The 24812-nt window shown below is 38.4% G+C and overlaps 3 protein-coding genes across 6 annotated transcripts; 1 reads left to right on the top strand and 2 right to left on the bottom strand.

Annotated features, from left to right (window-relative positions):
* Positions 1-5793: 5793 nt before the first annotated feature.
* Positions 5794-7697, top strand: LOC107642604 (expansin-like B1). The gene is made up of 4 exons (XM_016346001.3): positions 5794-6057; positions 6624-6730; positions 6816-7130; positions 7211-7697. The coding sequence occupies exons 1-4, from the start codon at positions 5925-5927 to the stop codon at positions 7406-7408; spliced, it is 753 nt and encodes a 250-aa protein (XP_016201487.1). The 5' UTR covers positions 5794-5924; the 3' UTR covers positions 7409-7697.
* LOC107642602 (histone-lysine N-methyltransferase, H3 lysine-9 specific SUVH6) lies at positions 7625-11477 on the bottom strand. 3 transcript variants are annotated; one of them, XM_016345998.3, is made up of 4 exons: positions 11293-11477; positions 10560-10722; positions 7807-10468; positions 7625-7761 (listed from the first exon to the last, which is right to left on the bottom strand). In XM_016345998.3, exons 2-3 carry the CDS (start codon positions 10719-10721, stop codon positions 7835-7837), a joined length of 2796 nt encoding a protein of 931 aa, XP_016201484.1. In that variant the 5' UTR covers position 10722; positions 11293-11477; the 3' UTR covers positions 7625-7761; positions 7807-7834. The 3 variants fall into 3 exon arrangements, with proteins under 3 accessions (XP_016201484.1, XP_088344209.1, XP_088344210.1); XM_088488083.1 differs by having other exon boundaries at positions 7625-7806; positions 7849-10468; positions 11293-11465; XM_088488084.1 differs by having other exon boundaries at positions 7625-10468; positions 11293-11459.
* Positions 11478-13577: 2100 nt separating this feature from the next.
* GATA26 (GATA transcription factor 26) lies at positions 13578-18921 on the bottom strand. Of its 2 annotated transcripts, XM_088488948.1 has the most exons (9): positions 18415-18877; positions 17946-18076; positions 16903-17283; positions 15827-16256; positions 15522-15594; positions 15312-15415; positions 14890-15076; positions 14682-14793; positions 13578-14226 (listed from the first exon to the last, which is right to left on the bottom strand). In XM_088488948.1, exons 3-9 carry the CDS (start codon positions 17096-17098, stop codon positions 13922-13924), a joined length of 1407 nt encoding a protein of 468 aa, XP_088345074.1. In that variant the 5' UTR covers positions 17099-17283; positions 17946-18076; positions 18415-18877; the 3' UTR covers positions 13578-13921. The 2 variants fall into 2 exon arrangements, with proteins under 2 accessions (XP_088345074.1, XP_088345073.1); XM_088488947.1 differs by lacking the exon at positions 17946-18076 and having other exon boundaries at positions 18415-18921.
* Positions 18922-24812: the final 5891 nt, after the last annotated feature.

Raw genomic sequence — 24812 nt, 5'->3', positions numbered from 1 at the left:
GTGGAGCCTAAGGAAAAGAAAGATCCTCCATCCACGCTTGGCTCTTTGGGAACAACTCAGGTGGCTTTCAAGGATCAGAGTACTCCTTTTTTTAAAGTAGGACACAAAAGACAGCGTCCTATTTCGCTTCAAAACTCACCTATTGAAGCATTGTCAACGGATTCTCGAGTACAAAAAGAGCTTGATAAAGCTAGTGCAACAACAAACTTGGAGAACCAACCTCAACAGAAGAATGATGGTTCTGCGACGCAAGTCCACCAGAAGACAATTGGAGACAGGGGTCCATCAACGTGAGGTAGAATGATTATAAATTCCAATTATTTAATTTATTTTTATGGATTGTGACCATTTAAATATTATTAGTTGGAATGTAAGGGGAGCGTCAAATAAGATGTCTCGGGTGCACTGTAAGGAGTTAGTACGAAAATTTCAACCAACTTTTTTTATTTTGGTGGAAACTCATATTGGGTTTGAAACTATGAAAGAATTTTGGGGGAGATTAGGCTATTATCCTGTAGGGATTGTAGATGCTGTTGGACATAAGGGAGGAATTTGGTTCCTCTCTGCTAATTTAAAATTTTCTTGTAAAATTCTTTGGGCTATGAATCAATGTGTAACTTTGGAAATTGATGGTGGTGGGCGAAGATGGATTTGCAGTGCGGTTTATGGCAGCCCTCAAGCCACTAATAGAGTAGAATTATGGAGTCATCTGCTTGATATTGGTTTGTGCATTCAGGACCCATGGGTGGTGGTTGGGGATTTTAATGATATTTTGAGTGTTCATGAGGTGAAGGGGGGTAATTACTATTCGACTCGCAGTAGTGTCTTTGCAAGTACTCTATATTCTTGTGGTCTTTTTGATCTGACAACCTCTGGAAGACGGTTTACTTGGTTCCGTAAAATTCAAGGAAACAGAGAAATTGCAAAGAGATTAGATAGAGCTTGCTGTACTGCAGAATGGCGTCTTCTTTTTCCAGAAGCTTTTGTTGAAGTTCTCAGCCGTTCCCACTCTGATCATTGTCCCCTACTTATCCGATGTCAAGGAGTTCCTATCAAGAAAGAAAACCGGCCTTTTAGATTCCAAGCGGCATGGGCAACGCATCCTGATTACAAGGCCATTGTTCAGAAATCTTGGAATAGTACAGACTTTGGCATCCATAGGAAGTTGTTGGGGGTTCAAGAAGCTTCGTTGGAATTCAACTCTACGGTCTTCGGCAATATTTTTATTAAAAAGAGGGAATTGGAGGCTTATTTGAATTGTATTCAACGAAAAATGGAGGCTGACGATGATCCGATTTTGAAGCACAAAGAGGAAGAATTGAGAGCTGAGTATAATCTAGTTTTGGCCCAGGAAGAATTGCTTTGGTACCAGAAGTCAAGAGATCAATGGGTTCGGTATGGTGATAGAAATACTAGCTTTTTCCATATGCAAACCATCATTAGAAGAAAATCTAACAAGGTTCATGGGTTGCTGGTCAATGATGGGTCCTGGTCTGATGATCCGGAAGTTTTGCAAAGAGAGGTCGTTCATTTTTTCAAAAATATTTTTTGCTCTACTGAGCCTGTTGAGGTTAATTGCATGGGAGAAATTCCTATGCCATCTCTTAGCCAGGATGCTTGTGATAATTTGTCTAAACCAGTAACAATGTTGGAGGTTAAAGAAGCTCTGGATAATATGAGCTCGTTCAAAGCTCCTGGGCCGGATGGTTTTCAAGTTTTTTTCTTCAAGCAATATTGGGATGTGGTGGGTCATGAGGTGTGGCGTACTGTTCAGAAAGCATTTTTAGGGGAGACTTTAAGCCATTCTTTGTTGGAAACTTTGATTGTTCTTATCCCTAAATGCAACCCTCCAACTAGATTGAAGGATTTTCGGCCAATAAGCCTTTGTAATGTAATTTATAAGCTAGTGACTAAAGTGCTGGTTAATAGATTACGACCTTTTTTGGATGAGATTGTTAGCCCAACTCAGGGAGGGTTTATACATGGTAGAGGAGCGCCTGATAATATTATTGTGGCCCAAGAAGTTCTTCACTTTCTTAAGCGGACAAAGTCTAGAAAAGGAGCTATGGCTTTTAAGATTGATTTAGAAAAGGCTTATGATAGAGTTGATTGGAATTTTCTTGAGCACACTCTTGAATCTTTTGGCTTTCCTTCTCTAATTATTCGGCTTGTAATGAATTGTGTTCAGGCTTCAAATCTTTCCATCCTTTGGAATGGGAATAGATTGGACAGCTTCCAACCTCGCAGAGGGCTCAGGCAAGGAGATCCAATTTCTCCTTATTTATTTGTTTTGTGCATGGAAAGATTGGCGTGCTTCATTTCCAAAGAAGTTGACGAGGGTATTTGGGATGGTGTGGCTGTTTCTAGAGGAGGACCTAGAGTTTCTCACTTGATGTTTGCAGATGACCTCCTCCTTTTTTGTAAAGCAAAGAAAAATCAAGTTCAGAATGTTGTGCACACCTTGGAGTTGTTCTGCAAAGCTTCAGGTATGAAGGTTAACATTGAAAAATCTAAAGCTATTTGTTCTAGAAATATCTCTAATAGAAGGAAGGAAATGTTGTCTGGTGTTTCTCATATTCCTTTTACTAGTGACATAGGCAAATACTTGGGGGTGAACCTTAACCATCCTCGAGCTGCTAGGTCTATTTTTTCGGACTCTTTAGAGAAGATCAAGAATAAGCTGGCTAGTTGAAAAGGTCGGCTCCTTAACAGAGCAGGCAGGCTTTGCTTAATTAAATCTGTTGCTTCTTCTCTTCCTATTTATTAGATGCAAGTGACTCTTTTTCCTACTTCGATTTGTCAAAAGATTGATTCTGTGCTTAGACAATTCTTGTGGAAGGGAAAGGTGGGGGAGCGATGCTTAAATTATGTCAAGTGGAGCAAAGTTGTCACTCCAAGAAAATATGGAGGCTTGGGAATTAGAGATACCCAGTGTGTAAATTTTGCTTTATTAGGAAAGCTTGTTTGGCAATTACTGCATAATAATGATAAGCTTTGGGTAAGAATTATGTTGGCAAAATATTTATCTGGGAGGTCTTGCTTTTCATCCAGTTTTTCTAATAATGTTTCAAGCACTTGGCGAGCGATTTATAAGACAATAGAAAAGCTTCGTGATGGTTTTGATTGGTGTACAGGCAGGATGTCTCAATCCTTTTGGTATCATGCTTGGCGACCATGTGGAACACTAGCTCCTTTGGTTCCTTTTGTGCACATCTCTGATTCTCACTTAAAGCTAGAAGATGTCTGGTACCATGGACATTGGCGGTGGGATATTCTTTGCACAATGATTCCGGAAGAAGTTAAACTTGATTTGATGCTCTTTGATCCTATCAAGCAGGCAGGAGATAAAACAGGTTGGTTTTGGACAAACTCAAATACTCTCACCTACTCGACTAAAAGCGGGTATGAATGGCTATTGAAGAAGAAATTTGGCTGGAACGATAATGAAAATTGGCTTTGGCTTTGGCGCTTGAGAATACCGGAGAAGATAAAGTGTCTGCTCTGGCTTTGTCTCAACAACGGAGTTCCCACAGCTAGTTACCGGTTTCAAAGAGGTCTTGCTACTTCTGATTTTTGTCAGCGATGTTATCTTGCTCTAGAGGATATTAACCACTGCTTTAGGACTTGCCAAAAAGCTCGTCAGATTTGGATTAGCTTAAATTTGGGAATGACCGCTGAGGACTCTAGTTTGGATTTTGTGTCTTGGATTCGTTCTAACCTCAACAAAAATGAGTTTCTCTTTGCAGCGGCCTTTCGGTGGATTTGGAGGGATAGGAACAATGACATCTTCCATCAAGATGATCCATGGAGTAAGGAGAAAATTGTTCACTTAGTTCAACATGCTGCTCGCGATTTTTCTAAGGTTGTTACCAACCAAAATCATATTATTCCTTCCTCTTTGCAATATAACTGGGAACCACCTCCAATGAATGTCTGTAAAGTGAACTGCGATGCAAGCGTTTTTGAAAATTGGCAATTAGCGGGCTTTGGATGTATTATTAGAGACAGCATGGGAATTTGGATGAAAGGTTGTTCTGCCAGTATACCTCTTTCTAGTGTTCTCTCTTGTGAGCTTCATGCTATTTGGAGAGGGCTTGTTATGGCTTGGGATTGCGAGTGTAAAGAGGTCATATGTGAAACTGATAATCTTGATGCATTTCTTCTTGTTTCGCGAGGCACAACCAGCATGATTACGAATGACTCTGATCTGCTTGGCAAAATCAAAGAGATGCTTCAGCGCAATTGGACAGCTACTTTAGTGCTCATCCAGCGTACAGCAAACAGAGCGGCTGATTTAATGGCTAAGACTGCTGCTTTAAACAAGCAGGTGTACCTAGAGTGGTTACAACCCCCTAATAATTTATACATTATTATTAGAGAGGAGTGTTACTCTTTCTCTTAGGTGTTTTTTCTTTGTGTTATGTTCAGTCACCAAAAAAAATCTAAACGAGAAAATTATAATCAAGATCCAAAATTCCGTCAGCTAACCCTATCGACATTATCATCAAGAATTAATTATAGGACTTCATTCCTGTAATAAACGTGCTTAAATGTGACTTCTCAATGTAATGTTTGATTGAAAGATAAAAATAGAACAAAATTCTCTTTATGTTTAATATAATTTAACTAATGAAATTCATGTATACAATAAAACTTCTACGTATTCTGTTTACGGCAACCAAACATATTAAAGTTGAATTTTATAGTACAGAATGAATTATTGTTGGCACTAGTTTAAGCAATGAGTGATGAATAGTTGGACAAGGAACTGAGTGCGTTACAACCAAAGTGCGTGGCTGCTAAAAATATCTTTGTGCATTGATGTTAAATAATACACTAATTCTAATCCTAATCCGTTTGAGGAGAGAAAACTACTTCTTTATAAAATAAGTTCAATATTTTTAGAATACAAATGAGGCATTTGATTTTGGATAATTCACTAATGAAAACACAAACAAACAGAAAAAACTACCAAGCATGTTAACTTTATTTGAACCTAAATATCATCAATGATGATCAACGAGATTACTTCGAATGTGTCAAAACTCACCATTCAGGAGCTTGTTCAAAGTTTACCAGTTTTTATCATATGAAATTTTGAACCAAGATCATGAATGAATATAAGAGAGAAAATTGAGGAGGATCGCCTAGACCTATAGACTATAGAAGGGATTATGTTCATAAATTTTGATTCATTTATAACATTTTTTGCACTTCTATCATTCTTTATTACACTTATTCTTGACATATAGCTGCAAGTTTATGGATCTTTGTAACATCTTCGTTGTTAGAATGTCACGCTTTTATTTTATCTATAATAATTTATTAGTGTTCTCATATACGTGAATTATTAGTGTTAAATTGGTCAAATTTAATACCATAAAATATGTAATAATAAACTAACATCATTAATCAATAGACACTGACGTTCAGAATATGCAATTGAAACATAATCAATCTATTTTTTAGATTCTATATAAAAGGCTGCTCTAATAACATAATTAACTTTTTCGGTGTTACAATCTTCCTTGAAATTTGTTATAATAGAACAAAGTTGGGCATTATTCCATTCCGATCATAAATTGGTTCCAATATGTTATGATGATGATTGATGACCCTGGCCCTTGAGGTGTCAATCATAGGGTCTATATTATTTACACATCATTCTTCAAATCCTCTTGCATATTATTCCTTCGTCTCAAGTGGAAGAAAATATAACTAATTAATAAATAAAGAAAACAAATTTTGCTACCAACTCAGAATGTAGACCTAATGCCTTGTACTATAAATATCACTTCTCTGCATTGCATTTTATCTCATAAAGCATAAAGCTTTCTCTTGTTCATATACTTACATATATGCTTTAGTTTCTTGAATTGATCCTCAAATTAAACACTAGATATATATTAGTGCTTCATCTCAAAATGGAACTTAAGTACCACCAATTTGGCCTTATTTGTGTCATAATGCTCTTACCTTTAATGTGTACCTCTCAAGACTCATTTACGTGCTCCAGAGCAACCTATTATGGCAGCCCTGAATGCACTGCCAACCCAAGTACGTGAAACTCTTCTATCCCTTAATGCATTTCAGTCATGGATACACTCTACATTTTGAGAAATTTCATTTTCTTCTTGTACTCTCTTTTGTAATATATAAAAGTACCTTTATCTTTGATAAAAAAGACAATTAATTCACCGTATCTTGTTTATATCTATACTTATTTTATCACTCTTAAATTCTGCTGTGGTCCCATTTTAACATTAGATTATGTTTAATATCCAATTTTCACTACTTTTAAATGTTAACATCACTCACTCAATATATCTATTAATACACACACACACACACATGTCTTTTCCCATGTGCAATGAAACTATCATTTTCTGACTAGGAATTAGGATATTTCATATTTGACACAACATAATGCATGATCTTGATGTTATGAAACAACAATTATCTTCTAAGCAAAGAAGATTAGCTTGAGAACTTTACTTTTGGTGATGCATGCTCCTCCATTAAGATGCAACCAAAGACAAAAAAGGTGCAACATGAAGGTGTTAATATTATTGCATAAGCAATGTTATATGAATTAATTTTTTTCCCCTCTAAACCCCAAATAGCGGGAGCTTGTGGCTTTGGCGAATATGGAACGGCGATCAACGATGGCAGCGTGGCAGGCGTGTCTTGGCTATGGCGGAATGGATCTGGCTGTGGTGCATGCTATCAAGTAACACTTGCATTTGTTTAATGATGTTGTGTTTGCCATTCCATTCCATCATTGATTTATCAAATTATAAATGGTGGTGAATCAGGTTAGGTGCAAAATAGCAGAATACTGCGATGACTATGGAGCATATGTAGTGGTAACAGACTTCGGCGTGGGAGACAGAACCGACTTCATTATGAGTCCACGTGCTTATTCAAGATTGGCCAAGAACGAAGCTGCATCTGTAGAGCTTTTCAAATACGGTGTGGTGGACGTAGAATACAAGAGGGTACCATGCAGATACGGTGGCTATAACATCATAGTCAAGGTGAATGAGCGCAGCTACAACCCACACTACTTAGCCATTGTAACTCTCTATGTTGGTGGAACACAAGACATAACTGCCGTTCAGTTCTGGCAGGTACTAATATGCACATGTATTCATTTATTGATCAATAATTAGTTGCATATATTGGAGATTTAACTTGATTGATGGAGCAGGAAGATTGCAAAGAATGGAGGCCAATGCGAAGGGCGTTTGGGACAGTGTTTGATGTTGAGAACCCACCAAGGGGTGACATAAAGTTAAGGTTCCAAGTGAGTGGCAGTGCAGGGGTTTATTGGGTAGAGTCCAAGACTTTTATCACCAGTGATTGGAAGGCTGGAGCATCTTATGATACTCAAATCCAGCTTGAATAGAAAATATAAACAAATAAATAAATGTACTTGCTCACTAGTAATTTATTGCCACTCTATGAATGTTCCTGTGAGCTATCTCTATGTTTTAGTGCTAAGATTATGGGCATTCATCTACTTGTCGTGGAATTTGGATGAATAACACTAAAAAGCACCTAGCTGTTCTTCCTTTATTGTATTTTGCAGCCAATGGCATTAGAAATTCCCTGATACTCCATATACTTAATATATCCCGCTTATCTGATATATTTATATCTATGGGATTGAAAAAGTACACAAGACAGTTTCATTATTTTGGTGGTCTGATGTAACATTAATGTACTTAAAAAGGTCGCTTATATGGTTCATAATCATACCTAACAACTTTGATATTGACAACAAGGCTCAGTACATAATCATACCTAACAACTTTGATATTGACAAGAAGGCTCAGTACATCCTACCTGTACATTCCACAGAACCGCAGTAGCAATCTTTCCGTTTTATATTGCCATCGGAGTCGTGGACCTGGTCGATCATGTAGTTGTAGTCATACGCCAGCTCTTGAAGGGGAGGAATGTTCTCAGCAGCAAAGAACATTATGTGAGGCATCCTTTTGTCATGATGGTCATACAGCACGTTTTGAGCATACAGATTTGGAGAACAACTGTGGTTGATGAATCTCCCCACATTACCATACTGTGCAGCATCAATGGTGAAGCCACAACCATCCATCAAAACCCCGCCAGAACTTGACTGTGCATCAGGCATAAGGTTCGAAAGTCCGTCCCAAAGAGTATTGTTTGTATAGTTATTTCCAATATCGAAAAGATACTCATCATTACCAGTTCTTTGTTCTGCTTCCTTATCTTCGAGAAGCTCTCCTATATATTCACATATAAAACTCCCTGAAGGAATGGAATTTAGGGATCTCACTCCCCATCCCCTTGTACTGGTTTTAAAAATTTCAAGTTGAAATTTTATGCCATGTTGACTGACTCTGTTATAGCAAGTTGGAGGGCACTTGCAAGAAGGTCCACACTCAAAAACTAGAGGCTTTGCTTCTACAATAGCCCCATTGTGATTGTATGGGATTTCACCCCCATTCTTGGCTACACAAGAACATCTCAACTCAGAACAACCATTAATGCAACCACATCCTTCTGCAGGAATGAGATCACAATCAGGATAAATCATGCTGGTTATGTATTTAAAAGGTGGGGGTTTTTCATCATCTCTGACATTCACAGCACATACTGGAATTCGCTCTTTCCCATAAGAAATATCATTAACACATAGACCTTCTCTCATTTTGAACTTCTTAGATTTCTTCAATTCCTTCAAAGGAAGCTCTGGTTGACCAGAGATTCTTCGCAACCGAAACTTATATACCAGCTTCCCATGTGGCCCCATATCCTGCCAACATGCCTCAACCAGATAGAGTCCATCATAGACATACGTCTTGGACTTTCCATCTGTTGAGTCAGCACCTCTAATCACCCTAACAGGGTTCTGTTCGTCATTACTATTCTTCAAAGCAAGATTTCCCCGTTCAAGCTTCTGATCTTCAGGTTGTTTGTCAGAGTTCATCACATTACCACCTTGTCCTGTATATATCAATACATCTGAATTATCCAAATCATCAGCATAGCCTCCCGATGCAACAATACTTGTTGCAAGAATCTTACCACTGTGCTTCACATAATCTATACCGCCCTGAATTTGGCGATGAAGGCCAACTATATTAAGCTCAATTCTATACTGAAATTCATCACCAACTTCAATCCCAGGTACAGATCCCAAGATCTGCTTACCTTCATTAACATATTTCCCCTTCTCCTTAAGGACCTTTGCTGCTAGTAAGTCAACCCTTCCCCTCTCATTCTTTGCTTCTAGTTCCTGCAAAAGCTTTCTAGAAACAGCTTGAAAAAGTCGTAGTGTTTCCCGCACTTTATGTCTAGTAACATTTGAGTCATTCTCATTATCACTCAACTTACTATGACCAAAAGGAGGAACATTGACATTGAAACTACATGGTTTTGTGACAGTTTGAAAGTCCGCACCATTTTGATTAGGATCAACACAATCCTTGTCCAAAATTTCTAACTGACCTCTGTCATGGGAAGCAGCATTTTCCTTTTTCTTCTTCAGAGGCTTCAACCTAGAATTATGTATGCCATCTTTAGTCCTGGTAGCAGTCTTAGTCCTGCCAAGCCGTACCAAGACATCATCTTTCTTTCCTTTGCTTTCCTTTGCACCATCAATACTTTTAAATTTGAAGGGACCATTATTAGACCTCAGAAAACATTCTGACCCAGACTTCAACGCTAGCACTACTTTCCTGTTTGATACAGCCCGCAAAGGCTTTGCCTCAAGAGCCTGGACTTCAGGGTACACTATAATTTCCATTCCTAATGTCTTCTCAACTGGTATAGCATCCTCATTTTCTGCTTCACCAGAATTTATTTCAGCCTGATGATGATCAATCTCTGTAGGAAGTTCAATTTTCTTTTCTCTGGGGTTTTTGTGTTGCTTATTTATCCCAATAGGTGGTTCACATACATCCTGCTTATCCACATTCTCTGTAGCATTCCCTTCAGAATCAGCTAAAACTATGTCCACAAGCTTTCTCTTGCGAGAATCATCTTGAGCATTATTTTCAGCTTCCTTCATTTCAGTGGCAGCTACTTTTTTCAAGTGGTCATTATTTACAGTCATGTTCTGTTCAACCCCTCTATTTTCATTCAGCAAAGATGGAGCATTGCGTCCACATAAAGCAGGAAAGTCTCTAATAGCTGAAACTTTCCTTCGAGGAAAATAGCTTCTAGTTAGCATATTCTCCGTCCAAGCACTGGAACCAGCCACCTCACCAACTGGAGAAGACAACTTCACAGCTCTTCCAGACTCTGTATCTGCCAAAGCTTCCATGTCTGCCAGCAACATTTTTGCAGGTTCGTCATTTACCAGAGGAGGCCTATCCACTTGATCAGATGAGATGACTGGATTTTCCTTATTCAAACTGCAATCAGTAGTTTGGACAAGAGTTTTGGCATGTAACTCAGGATGCTGGCTATTGTCCTCACACTGGGAAATTAAAACAGTATCAGCCCTAGGAATGTTCACCATTCTTATCCTAGTTGCAAATTTAGCAGAACCAAAACCAGCAAATATATACCTTTAAAACTGCTTCAATCCTTGGAGCAAACGGTCCACATCCTTCAGGGAAATCACGAACAGCAGAAACTTTACGTCGCTTGTACTCAGACGGGGCATGAAATTTGCAATCCCCATTTTCCCTCAAGGCCTTCTCAAAACCATTACTTACAGATGCAGCCATCCTGCAGATGACTCAAAATTCAGCACAGTCTTTTCTTCTTTAAACAAAAAGCACATGATTTGTGGCATTGACATCAGAAAAACGAAAATAGCAAACCATCTCACCATTTTGTACTGGTTTTTATTATAATTTAATTACAGCATAACTTCATGGAAAAATACAGGTTAGATGCCTGCGATTTCAGAAATTTTATTTAAATACATTTTGTTTAATTTGGTGCTTCTTCAAATTCCATGCGTTGGTTAAGACAAAGAAGAGTAGCCCAAATGGGCCAAGAGCACCACACACCGCTTCACAGCATCTTTCTCGTCATTGATTACACACATTAAAAATCATGAACAACCAGATGCCTTTCACACAAACTAGGTCACCTCCCGTAAGGCCATGAACAACCCAAATACCAAAACCTAATATTGCATTTGAGCGTTAAATATTAATCGATACTATCCACTCCTTCAAACATGTTGAAACAATCATTTCTCATTTCTCAACCAAACTAGCTCAGAATGATGAAGAATAAGAAGAAGAAGTAACTAACATGCATATTAAAGAACAAATGGGAATAAGGTACCTTAGGAAATGCAAGAAGCAGAGCAAAAATCGATCCTGAAGCTTCGATTGTCAACTCTCTCACAGCATATCTTCAGATCAGAAAACCAAAAATGTTTTAAGTCACAGCCTTTGGTCGAGAGAAGCTTGTGCTCTGTAAAACGAAAACTAAGGCGAAACAGCCACTACACACCACAAAGAAGGAAGAAGATGGTACGTCATGACGTCATCATAGATCATACACAGGGAAGAGCATAGTTTTTTTTTTTTGGTAAAAGAGCACAGTTTTTTTATTTGGATTTTTTGTCTGACGACAAAGCCCATTAATATTGAGCCTCAATATTGTGAAAAATATGTTGCAGGCCCAAAAAATGAAAGGATCAGTGGATCACAATACAACACTTGTGGAAGTTTTGGCGGGAAAATGTGAATGACGATTACGAAGAACGAACACCAGCAAACGAGCTTTGAATCTTTGATGTTTGTGATTACTGGTTAGAGAGTTTGAACCTTGAAGCTTTGGCTTTGCAAACTGGAAGAACAAGATCCATTTCACTTCCTTTCCCAATTTCGTGAAACTTCTCGCTCACAGGAAGACTTATTGCGACGAGGCTGCGCCACCGAGTTCCGCCATGTTCCAGACGGAATCTGCCGGCATATTCATGTCTTCGCTGCCGGAGACTCAGAGCTCCGAAAGCTTTGACGCCGGTGGAAGCACTCAGGAGCAAGACGACGATTTTCACACGCCGCCTGAGAAGTCGTCATTTCCCACCTCCCGCGAGAAGCCGTTGGACCACTACACGGCTTTCAACGAGTCGCTGGAGTTCGTCGATTTTGGTCATTCCAACAAGGAGCGCGGAGCGTCAATTTGGAGAGGGATTCTGATTTAGGGTTTTCGGAGGTGCAGCTGACGGAAAGGGATGAAAGGGAATTGGTCTCTTGGAGCCCACTGGGAATTAAACGAGATGGTGTTGATGAAGATACTGATGAGTTGCAGGTTAAAAAATCGAAAATTTCAAAGCCACAATCAGGTAGTGATTTTTCTAGGGCTTATTTGGGGATTGAATCTCTGGAAAGCCAAGAGAGTAATGAGAATTGCATGGTTGATGTTGAACTTCTGCAAGTTGTTCCTGCTGAGGAACAAGTGTGTGGGGTCAATGAAATCTCAATACTGGAGAATGAAGGAAATGAAGTGATGTGTGGAGAAGAAGATCAAAACATGGAGAATTCGGCTTGTGCACTGGAGATTCCTAGAGAAGAAAATGTTCAGAAGAAAAATAAGAGCTCTATTGTTTTTGATGTTTTGAGGTTTCTAGCAGAGAAAGAAGTTGAGGAATTGAGCTCTGGTAACAAGGAAGCGGGTGGTGGTGGTGGTACTGCTGCTGCTTATGATGATGATGATATTGGAAATGCTGATTTGTTGGATGTTGTGGAGATTGGTGGCATTGATTTCCCTTGTCCAAGGTGGTGGCCGGACGATGATAACAACAAAGTCTTATCCCAGTAGGTGTGATCAACTATATGATCAAATGCCACGCTATAACTATTAGTACATGCAGGTTATTTTCTATCAAAGGTTTGGACTAGAACTGTGATAGAGAAACTTTGTTCAAACTATATGATTTGTAGATTTCTAAATGAAAACCAAACCTGCTGTGAATGATATTATATATTCTGTTATGGACATGTAAGGACCCTGACTGGGTTTGTGTTCTGGATGTTTTATCTGTGGCATCGAAGCTTCAACTCTAATCTAGTTTATTGTTATTTTTATTAGTTTTTTTGTGTATTTCAACTCTAAACAAATTTTTTTCTTGATCTCTATTTTATATACACCACTATAGCTTGTTCAAAATTTCGAGCTACCTCATAGTTTGTTGCATATCCTTTAAAAAAGCTTTCTTGGTTAAATGAAATAGGTTATCGGCTATTAAAAAAATGTTGGGGTTTAAAAGATTGACTTATTTATTATATTATTGAAATAGTAATGACAATGATAATGGAAGTATTTAATAATAGCCAACGTATGAGTTCGCAAAATGGCCAACTGTTTCTTTTTTTTTTTTTATCAATCCTAATAGAATGAATTTCTATTATCATATCCATTGGTCAAGGTAAATATTGATGAATTCAGACTTTTAGAAAATTCAACTACAGCCCAAAAATGTGAATATCAAATAAGAGAACTAGACATCAGTCATATTAAGAATTCAGCTGGTACTCGTCTAAACCAAAGCCTAATTCAAACTTAAAGAATGCGTTGTTGCATTATGCTGACTTACCACAGATTAGTATTTGCACTGATGCTTATCCCATAAAGCTGTGTTCTCATTTTATTTGCCTATAAAAAAGTTGGGGTATGCAGGGCTTCTATGAGGGGAAAATTGGAGGTCAAAACTATTCACAAAACAAGCTACAATAGCATACAAAACTCTGGAGATTGTGACTCCGAATTTCAAGCTATATGTTACAATCTGCCTATACCCAAAAGGAAAAATAAAACAAAAAGAAAAAGCCACCAACTTGCATAGTTGGCAATCCAAGCTCAAAGAGGTTGCAAGGAAATTAAAAAACACAACAAACATGTGTTTTAAGATATTGCAAAATGTGCTGCAGACTCTCAGAACTGAAAGTAAACCAGTGAAGAGTACTTAATTATGAACAAAATGTGAGTACACTGAGCTACTACTTGTGCTTGCTTGAGCACCAAAGCTTGATGTTGGGTGCAGAAGTTCTGCCTGTGGGAATGAACTATTAGATGGGACCTCTACCAAAACATCATGATCAGAACTCTCCTCAACAAAGTTCGAAGAAACTTGCAAGAGCGAGGCAGCATCAGGAGGCAAAGCAAACAGGCTTTTTGGACTATAGCAAGAGCCATCTTCTACAACTTCATTTCCCTCACTGCCAATCTTTATGGTCATTCCTTTGGGGCTCCTCATCATGGTCTTCAGTTCTGAAATTTGCAGGGATGAGTGTTAACAATGGGAACCCTCTCCCCAGTTAACAAATATAATTATAATTAATAACTAAAATCAACATTATCAAACTCGAGAGTTTACCTAAACTTGGGGAGCTTATGTAAACTAAACCATGAAGCTGAAATCATAAAGTCAATTTGGGGACCTAAACTCGTAAACTCTCATGTTAACTTATGATTTAGATAACCATGATCAAAATAGCATGCTGTATGTACATATTATTTTAAACTTAATATTCTATAATTTTGAATATAAACTAAATTAATTTACCGGTAATTTATGAAAAACTGAACTACTATATGGAAAGGATCCAACTTTACCTACTCCATTACCCAACTATCACATCATTGTATTATTTCTTTAGGGGATGAATATTAGCCAAGTCGTGGCATATGATGTGCTTTTATCTTAATTGAAGTCAATGGCTAACCTGGAGAGTTTTGATTTCGGCCATCACGCAATCTCTTCACATTCGCAAAATTAGATGATGCTTTACCAGTTGATCCCTGACTAACAGATTTTGCAGCTGTGGTTTTACATCTCTGCATCCATAAGATACAAGGATGTGATTTCAGTTAAGCTTCTCTATACATAGTTTTATTTATAGCATTGAATCGAGATAATCAATTGGCACAAACCTTCAGGTAACTATAATGTTCTACCCATTTTGACTTTGACAGATTGGATAATGCAAGCCTTTTCAAAGTTTTGCAGTCTTCAGGTTTTGCCCCTAAGAAAGAGATATCGAAGACACCTTCCCCAAGAAGCTGCTGAAAATAAGTCAAGTTCTCCTTGAATTGAGAGCTATTGAACATGACTTTAAGGCTGCACATACATGACCAGCCGTGATAAGTCGATAATTGTATACTGTGTAAAGCATTTCGATCATTTTTTAAACATAAATATTGAAATATCTGTGTCAATTGCTATGATATGCTGAAATAAATGGCTTTGATTTTACTGGCATGCTCGAATTATGGCAATTTTGCATTAGATTTACTATGTTATAACTTGCAACATTGAAGAAACACTATTGACCACAAATAAAAGAAATTCTAACCTATCAGGAAGTTTAGCAGTATCAACCATAGGAAGAAACTTCAGCAATAGCTGTTGGTCTTCATTTGTCATGTTTCTCACAAACTCCTTGTAGTTTACTACATCCTATTGAAAAAGCAATTATGTAAAGCATTCAACAATTTCATGGATACAAGATGCTACCTACCAATGTATAGGAAAGTGAGAAATACCAAAGGAGGATGACACTCACATTTAAATCTATTGAGCACAATGGGGAATTATGGTCTCCAAGTATTTGTACTCTCTCAAGCTGAGATTTGTCACTGAAATTTTGGAACAGAAATATCAATGAACACATGGTATGTTTGTCACTACTTTAAAACAAGTTCTGCACATTTGTCTCAAACTCTCAATTACATCTTCCCCAAGTCGCAATCTCAAATAAAATCGATAATATACACACGTTAATGAAATTTTTTTTTATCATGTTAATTAACAAAAATAAAATATAACGGACTGGGAATTAAGAAAGAAAACTTGTGTAAGAACGCATGCCTTTTAAGTTGCTCCTCCTGCATTTCTTGGTCAGCAGAATTCTCAACCTTGTCGACTCCATAGGATGAGAAGTTCATACCATTCAAATCATTATACACAAGAAAGGGACCAGAATCTGAATATGCTTCACTCACTAGGCATTGTTTGTTATCAACTGAAACAGCGCTAGCCTCAGACACCTCTTCGCGAGCTACATAACTAGGATGTTTTATAAGAACGCTTCCATGTCCTATCTCAACAGAGACCATAGGTGTTTCACTTTCAAACAGAAGTTCCTCTTCAGAAGATGTAGAAAAATAAGATTGCTGCTCATGAAGTATAGTGCATAAGTCTTTTGTTAGCTTCTCAACAGAAGAAGCCTTAGGACGACCCACACAAGTCCTCTTTTTGGAAGGCACCATGGCTTCCCAAACCACTGACTGAGCAGGACCTAAATAACCAAACCATTATATCAGAATGATGGTTTTTACAAAATACATATAGCAACCATCTTTGATATGCAGCACATTACATATTTTTTAAAATAACATCATATTACAAGTTCTTTAGCTAAGTCAACTGATGGCAAACAAGACAGAAAAATCAGAGGTATCATGACATTCTACTATTATTCACTAAACAAAAGATTACCTAAGAATATTACAATAGTTAAAAGATAGATGAACCTATCCATTGTTGGAACTTCCCATTATAATGTTGAAAGACATAATTAGAATTTCTTGGTGGATATATATGTATGGGGAATGCTATAATGGTGAAGGTTAACAATATCACCTTTAATGTTTTCACTCTATAGGAGTGAAGGTTAGCAAACCCTCTAAGAGAATTCTAACCATCACTGCTATAGGGTGAATGTTAGCAATCTTCACCCTTCACTCATGTATATAAGTTATTTATTGGATTAACTTTTCTTGGTGAAAAACATGAGGTAAATTAGAGGGAAGATTCACTTTGGTTTATCCAAATTCATTATCCTTTAGAGGCTATAAATTTAATATAACTCCAAAGAATTGGCCAATGCTTCCAAATTAGTTATGAAGACAGTGAAATCAGCACAGTATTTGTCCAACTCCAACCTGTCAAATCACTAGCATCTGTGCCACCAAATTGAGCACAACTCTCTGTGTTAGAGATAGCTGATCCTGAACTCGAACGATTGCTTGTATCTTCATCTACAGCCTTTCCAAATCCTTGGTTGTACTTGTAATCAGGGGTGAGGCCACCAGATACCACAACACTATCATGGTTCTGCTTTCGTTTTAAAGATTTCATTTCTTTGTTCTTATGTAATGATATAATCTTTACCCTGGAAACCCTTTGATCCTCACTATCATCAGCTTCTGCCCGAGCATGCAGAGGGGTATAATTTGCAAGTGTTCCCTTTGTTCTCCATCGAGATCCACACGCATTGCATAGCACTGGCTTCTCCGGTGGCCCATTGCGCCAAAGTGGTGTACCTGTTGCAATGCTCAATTGTAAGCTATCTACATCCATTAAGCACCCTCATTAACAATACAGATTTATCTCGGTTTCGATAGTCTATAAAGACGCATATTCATATATTCATATTTCCTGATAATCAAATTCATGATGCATAACTTAGTAACTCAAGTTTGAAGAGTTGACTGTTTTCCTTTTATCCGTCACTAGTTTCAAATGTTGTAGTAATGCATATCAATAATCTTTCACCAGGAAACAAATTTTGAATTGATCAGGCACCTCAAGAAGGTAATGTTCAGACACAAATTGATAATATTCATTTACACTCGAACTGAACACAGTGATTGCATTTGAGCTTAATGAGTAAATGTTGAAATGTTGAAAGCAAACTGGTATCAATGAGTTCCACACTAAGAAACCACATTGATATTACAAGAAAAGCAACAGAAATTTTCAAGGATTAAGTTGCAAGATTCTATTGAAGTATGAATACAATAACAATGCTTAGACCAAGAACCTCTGATACAACAAGAAATCAATCTCATGGAAAATGCACACAACATTGTGAAAACATTTAAGAAGACAGGAATGGATTAACAATGGGCAAGTTTCCCAAATGCATAATTCCCTTCTCTTCTGTCCTTTCATATATAAATTCACACAATGCAAATGTGAAGACCTGAACTGTGGGTTGACTCATTTTGATAAACACCTTAACAGCAATAGTGTTCAGTCATCCTATCATCAAGTCCCATCTAATTGGTTTTGATTGAACTCAGCTTAATTTAGCTCCAGTTACATTTCTTCATCCTTCAAACAGACTCAAATGGAAACAAAAACCAACAAGGAATGAGGAAACGCATGAAAGTGAAAAAATCAATGAATGTTTTCACAAACTTTCAATCCCAAATGCTCTTGGCAACAACACTAATTGAACTTTTCAATTAGGATAAATCCAGAATATTACTCAGACCACACATAAATATTTTTTATTAGTTTATATTGATTGGCTAGCACTCTCCCTTGACACATCTCAAAATTATCAAGTAGTCGCAGAACACTCTCCATTAAATTGGTCAATAACTATTACAAAAAAAACCCAAAAAAAAAAAAAAGAAAAAATATATATTGGAGAAACAAGAACTCACTTGTAACTCCACAGTGATAGCAAGGTCCTTGCTTGCCCATATCTCAATCTTTTTTCCAGAAATGAATAAAAAAGGAATATGAAGAAAAAGAGCAGAGAAAAAAAAGGGGAAAAATAATTTATTTATTAAAAAATTAAAAAAATGGAAATTCTTTGAAAATTATAATAGTTCTATGAAAGTCTAGTTTTTTTATCTTGTTCTTCAACAAACCCAGAATGGTATAACAGCAGTAACCAATAGACCCAGAAAAAAGTTTGTCTTTACACAGTCTTAATGAAAAACAAATCAAATGAAGAACCAAAGAACAAGTAGAATTGAAGAGATTGATGTGTGTATTGTAACTGGGAATCTGTACAATCCAATGGAAGAGAAAAACAGAAATGGAGGAATCTCAGAAAATGGTTTGTGAAAAGAGGAAAGGAGGAAGGTAAGAATAGAGAGAGAAGGAGGAACAGGTTTGTGTATATGTGACCTCTCTTTGTGTTGTGCATAGCAAGTAAATGTTTCAACTTTTTATTTTTTATTTTTATTTTTATTTTGTGTGTGCCTTTTTTCTTACTTTTTTTTTTTTTCTTTTCTTTTTGCCCTTTCTATATTTCTTAACTTAATTACCCTGTTGTTGTTGAATGTTATTTCAAAAGATTTCAATTTGCTTTTGTGTTAAATCAGAAAGAAATTTTAGACTTTGTTTAAGCTTAACTTATAAGGTAAACAGAAGGGTTACGATGAGGAAAATTATTTCTCATATATATCCTGTTGACTATGGACTTTTCTCCTTTGCTTGTCATCAATTTTTCAAACAATTTATATTTTATGTTATTAATATTAGAATTTAATTTTGATATACTATCTGTATAAAATAATTTTATATGCGTCTTTAATTATGTAATACCACATCAATAAAAATAATTATTTTTTATATTGATTACATAAATAAAAAAATGAATGTAATTGTACAACTGTATAAAACACTTTTGTCAGTGTGTCAAAATTAATTAGTATAAAAAAATTTTATTTTAATTATATAATTTAATAAATTTTTTATACTATTAATACAATAAATTAAATTCTTTTCAAATCATTATCAAATAAAATCTAGAAGTATCTCATCTTCACCATCCATTTTTGGCCTCAAGACGGTTTTCTATTATATACTAATAAGAACTCATATACACTGAATATTTTGAGGTTAAAGATAAAAAGGAATTGAAGCTCACAACCAAAAAAAAAATATGAGAAAGAAACAAGGTGTATGTGTATTTGGCCTATTCCAATTTTTTCCTCCTATTTATATATATTTTAAATTAATAATTTGATGAGGATACTAACTCTCACTATTAAATATTCTTCCGTGTGTGATGACATGATGTTGATAAATACTGGGTGAGTTTTTTTATTTTTCTGGGGAGAAAATAATAAGGGAATAAACATTCATGTGTCTGTGACTATTTGTGGTCACAAATCTAATTATCACCGTTGGATTAGGCTAATAAGATTGATCTAAGGGTCCTACGCGTCTTGATTTGAATATTACAAAATACTAAGTTTTAATTGTGATGTTAATCCTGCGGTGATTAAGGAGTATAGTGACATGGCCACAAAAATCTCCGGTTATCATTTTAAGCGACGCCCCGTAACATGATTTACCAAATTGTCAAACTGTAAAAATGAGCTTCTTGCTGAATTGAAATTCTTCACAATTTCTCTCTTGACTTTATTTACTGAAGAAACGTTGTTTTTTTTTTTTTTTTTTGGCTTAGGCGAATTAAAATTTCAGTATCAACTGGAAGACTTGTGCACAAAACGTAACTGAAAAAAAAAAAAACATCTTACGAATATATCTTTTTAGGAATTAATTTTATATCAGTTGGTTGAATAATTTGTTGATAAAATAAAACTCACTTACGTAAATACATTGGCAAAATATCCACTTTAAATGGAGATTCAATCCAAAATGAATTAATCATTAATTTATTAGATTAAGAGATATAATTTGTACGAAAAATCTTTAGTACGGATTGTGAGATGGATTGAAAACTTGCGAGTCGAGACGGTCGTCGGATTATCTGATTGGAGTAATGGAGGTGGATACCTGCAAAGACACTCCGACGCTCAAGTCAAAATGAATCTAACAGGCATAAGGTGTGAGAAATAATTGAGTACCTGAGGGAGCCTCTGCCTCCCCTTTATATAATTAGTGGTAGTTATCTCATCTTATCTTATCTAGTTAAGATAAGGGAGGTATTTAAATTCGAATGTTGGTTAGAGATTGTAGGGCTGGTTTGGGCCATCATCATTATCTTATCTGACTAAGATAAGAGAGGTATTTGAATTCGAATGTTGGGTTAGGATATTGGAAGTTATTGATCCGTCTTTGGGCCGTGAGGATGGCTCAATCTTGGGTTTGCTGGGTTCGGTGACCGTTCCAAGGAAGGACCTGGAGATCGAGTCCGGAACAGTTGCCCCCGGAGCATGAGAGCATACTTGCTTGGTCTCAATGCTGAGTTGAAGGGAAGCCCGATTTTCTGTAGTTCGGGAAACTGTGAGGAATCTGGAAAGAGCGTGACGTCATCCTGCGCCAATTGATGGGATGTTGGTGAGTTTGGCTTTCCGTGAGTTGAAAGACCGTCATCTCATGCTTGTTTTGTGTGGTCTTTTTGGGCCGTTATTGTGAATTTATTTTAAGCCTTTTTGGTGGGCCGATTTCAATACTTTACTTAATTAGTTTATTTGGAAATCTGTTTTGTTATTTGGATATCCGTTTTGTTGGTCTCGAGGTGATCGATCTCCTCGTAGCCGTTTACTTATTTGGATATTCGTTTTGTTATTTGAATATCCATTTTGTTGGTCTCGGGGTGATCGATCCCCGAGTCACCGTTTTTTGTTATTTAGATATCCGGTTTGTTATTTGGATATCCGTTTTGTTGGCCTCGGGGTGATCGATTCTCGGGTAGCCGTTTACTTATTTGGATATCTGTTTTGTTATTTGGATATCCGTTTTTATTGGCCTCAGGGTGATCGATCTCGGGTAGCCGTTTACTTATTTGGATATTCGTTTTATTTTTTGAATATTCGTTTTGTTGACCTCGGGGTGATCGATCCCCGGGTCGCCTTTTTTGTTATTTAGATATCTGTTTCGTTGGACTCGGGTGGTTGATTCCCGGGCAGCCGTTTACTTATTTGGATATCCGTTTTGTTATTTGCATATCCGTTTTTGTTGGCCTCAGGGTGATCGATCCCAGGGTAGCCATTTACTTATTTGGATATTTGTTGTTTTTTGAATATCCGTTTTGTTGGCATCGGGGTGATTGATCCCTAGGTCGCCATTTTTTGTTATTTGGATATCCGTTTCGTTGGCCTCGGGGTGATCGATTCTCGGGTAGCTGTTTATTTATTTGGATGTCCGTTTCGTTGGTCACGAGATGATCGATCCTGGGGTTGTTTACTTATTTGGTATCCGTTTTGTTGGCCTCAGGGTGATCAATCCCCGGATCGTCTTTTTTGTTAGTTGGATGTCCGTTTTGTTATTTGAATATCCGTTTTGTTGGCCTCGGGATGATCGATTTTTGGGTAGCCGTTTACCTATTTGGATATTCGTTTTGTTATTTGGATATCCGTTTTGTTGGCCTTGGGGTGATCGATTCTCGGGTAGCCGTTTACTTATTTGGATATCCATTTTGTTGGCCTCAGGGTGATCGATCCCTGGGGTAGCCGCGTTTAGTTCGTGCCGTCGGACGGGACAATGCTTTTGAAAATATGAATTTCATTTAAGGTTTTGGGTCTCTTTAAAACCTCCCGATGTGGGTAGGAATGAGTGCCCGGTAAGAAAATATTAGATTAAACAACTTAAGCAATTAATGAAAGTGAAAAAAGCAAAAAATAAAGGGTAAAGAGATAGTCTTAAACGCACTCCATCTTGTTGCTTTGGAAGGATGTTTCTACGTATAGTAGCGTCGCAAGTTGGTGGCATTACAGGATCTCAGAAGCTTGGTACCGTCTAGTCTTTCGAGCTTGTAGGCTCCTTTTCCGATTACTGTCTTGATTCGGGAGGACCCTCTCAGTCGGTTGTGAGCTTCCCTTCTCCGGGAGTGGGGGGACCAATGTTGTTTCAACGTAAGACGAGGCCTCCTGGTCCGAAGTCTCATCGTACCGTGCTGCGATTGTACCTAAGGCTTATTCTTTGTTTTAGGGCTAGCTACGGTAGGTGCGCTATGCTCCTGACCTCGTCTGCGAAGTCCTGCTCTGTTTCTTCGTCAATTTCTCCCACGGTTTTGCGCGGGCTGGGGTCTTGGCGTGCATCGAGATTGGCGAGGAAGATGCCTGCCGCGTCTCTGAATCTCTTGTGGATGGCCAAGCTAGTGTTGTTGCACTCTACTGCGACTTTCCGATCCCTGTGTATCGTTCTGATGGTGCCGTTATCGGCCTGAAACTTCATGATTAGGAACTTGGTGAAAATAACGACGGATATGTCGTTGATCGTCTTTCTTCCAAGGATGAGGTTGTAGGCAGTGGAATCCTTAAGGACCATGAACTCGGAGAGGATGGTCTTCCTCCGGCTTTCGGTTTCGATGGTTAGTGGTAACGCTATGGAACCGTCTGATTTGAGGAATTTGTCTCCGAGTCCGGTCACCCTGTTGCCGTGGGTTTGCAAGCTTTTGTTTTGGAGACCCAATTTATCGAAGGCTCCTCTGAAAAGGATGTCGGAATGAATTCTGGTGTCGACCAGTCACAAGCCCGGTTCTGACTTTTGCCGAGATGACGAATGGGGCGTTTTCAGCCGAGGTGCTGTGTTGGCAGTCATCGGGGAAAATGTGATCGTCGCTGGAACCGAGAAAATTGGTGCTTGGTTTCTTGCGGCTAGGACTTTGAGATCCTTTTTTAGTGCTAATTTTGACTTTTCGGGCGCGTCCTTTCTGGTGATGTCGTTTACGATTATGGTGGATCAGTTTTCGGACTTTCTTGAGGTGCATGCCGTATCGTGCTCGGGTTGTGTCCTTTGTGTTCTGGTGATCTTTCTCTTTCAGTTCTCCTAGGTTCTCGGATGATTTTGGCGAACTCGGGAGTTTGCTGTCTCGGATGGCTTGTTCGATGGCGTCTTTTAGGTCGAAGCAATCTTGGGTTTTATACCCGTATCCTTGGTGGTATTCATAGTACAAGGTCTTGTTGGCGCATGTCCGTTCCTTCAATTGTCGTGCCTTTGGGAGGATGCCTTCTTCCGCTATTTAGTGGTAGATCTCCGTAATGGGAGCAGGTAGGGGTGTAGTTCGAGAACTTTCCCACTCGGGGTGGTCAGTTGGTGTTAACGGGTTTAGGGTGTTCTTTCTGGGTCTCTTTTGGTGGCGGGTTACTACGAGGTACCGTGTTGCCGTGTTGTCTTTTGTTGGCGACCATGACTTGGTTCACCTCTTCATCCTTTATGTATTCCCTTGCGACACTTTAAAGTTCGTGCATGGTCCAGACTGGCTTGGTGGTGAGGTGTTTCCGAAAGTCCTCGTTCATGAGGCCTTGGTCAGACAAAGACTGGCGACCGAGTCCGTGAGTCCATCGATCGTTAGACACTCATCGTTGAACCTATCGGGGTATTTTCTCGTGGATTCATCTGGTCTTTGGGTGATTCTGAGCAAGCTGATTGGATGTTTAGCTTTGGTGATTCTAGTGGCAAATTGGGCCACGAACTTTCTGGAGATATCATGAAAGATGGCTATGGAACCGTTCCGGGGGGGGGGGCGTTGAACCATTTGATTGCAGGGTCGGCTAGGGTTACCGGGAAAGCCCTACACTGGACCGCATCGGCGGCCCCTTCCAAGTTCATCCTGGCCTCGAAGGACGTTAGGTGTTCTTGGGAATCTTTGGTCCCGTCGTATTTTACGCCAGTGGCTTGTCCAAGCCCTTCGAGAGTTTGGCTCTCAAGACTCTTTTGTGAACGAGTTGGCTCCCATTATCACGTTCTCGCTTTGTGCGCGTTTGGCTTCCCATTGGTGCCGTTGGTCGTCTTCTTCACGTTAGCATTTTAGGTATCGGGAAACGCTGTGGTCGTGTCGCTTGCTATGTCGCCGCTCAGGTGACCTGTTCTTCCTAGTATCACGGTACGATCAGGTCCTGGAAGTCGCTTAGCTTGCATGCTCCGGGTGATACCATTCTTTGGGTGTGACTCGGCCTTCGAGGTTTTACACCCTGAGACATAGCTCTTGAATTATTTGGATTGCATTCTCTCCTAGGTCGTCGGGTGCTTGGGCTTCGGTGGGTGGACGGTTGTCCGCTTTTGGTTGTTGCTGGATCGGGGTCAGGTGGCGGTGCACAGTGCTTGTTATCCTCCCGTGGGTGGGAGGAGTGTTATCATGGAGTTCGGAAGTTGAGCTTCGCGGGTCTAAGTCGCGGTGATGACTTGAGGATTGCTC

This window comes from Arachis ipaensis, chromosome B5, assembly GCF_059453495.1.
Source record: "Arachis ipaensis isolate K30076 ecotype BB chromosome B5, ASM5945349v1, whole genome shotgun sequence".
Taxonomy (NCBI): Eukaryota; Viridiplantae; Streptophyta; class Magnoliopsida; order Fabales; family Fabaceae; genus Arachis; species Arachis ipaensis.
This window is presented reverse-complemented; position numbering and strand designations above follow the sequence as displayed.

Excerpts from the sequence above, each read along its gene's own strand:
- LOC107642604 (XM_016346001.3), top strand. The coding sequence starts at position 5,925 with ATGGAACTTAAGTACCACCAATTTGGCCTTATTTGTGTCATAATGCTC. Across the intron at positions 6,058-6,623 it reads TGAATGCACTGCCAACCCAA|CGGGAGCTTGTGGCTTTGGC; the intron begins GTACGTGAAACT and ends AACCCCAAATAG. Across the intron at positions 6,731-6,815 it reads GCTGTGGTGCATGCTATCAA|GTTAGGTGCAAAATAGCAGA; the intron begins GTAACACTTGCA and ends GTGGTGAATCAG.
- LOC107642602 (XM_088488083.1), bottom strand. The coding sequence starts at position 10,721 with ATGGCTGCATCTGTAAGTAATGGTTTTGAGAAGGCCTTGAGGGAAAAT. Across the intron at positions 10,469-10,559 it reads GGATTGAAGCAGTTTTAAAG|TGTGAGGACAATAGCCAGCA; the intron begins GTATATATTTGC and ends TTAATTTCCCAG.
- GATA26 (XM_088488947.1), bottom strand. The coding sequence starts at position 18,454 with ATGGGCAAGCAAGGACCTTGCTATCACTGTGGAGTTACAA. Across the intron at positions 16,257-16,902 it reads AGATGCTAGTGATTTGACAG|GTCCTGCTCAGTCAGTGGTT; the intron begins GTTGGAGTTGGA and ends TTGGTTATTTAG. Across the intron at positions 15,077-15,311 it reads ACTGCTAAACTTCCTGATAG|CCTTAAAGTCATGTTCAATA; the intron begins GTTAGAATTTCT and ends ATGTATGTGCAG.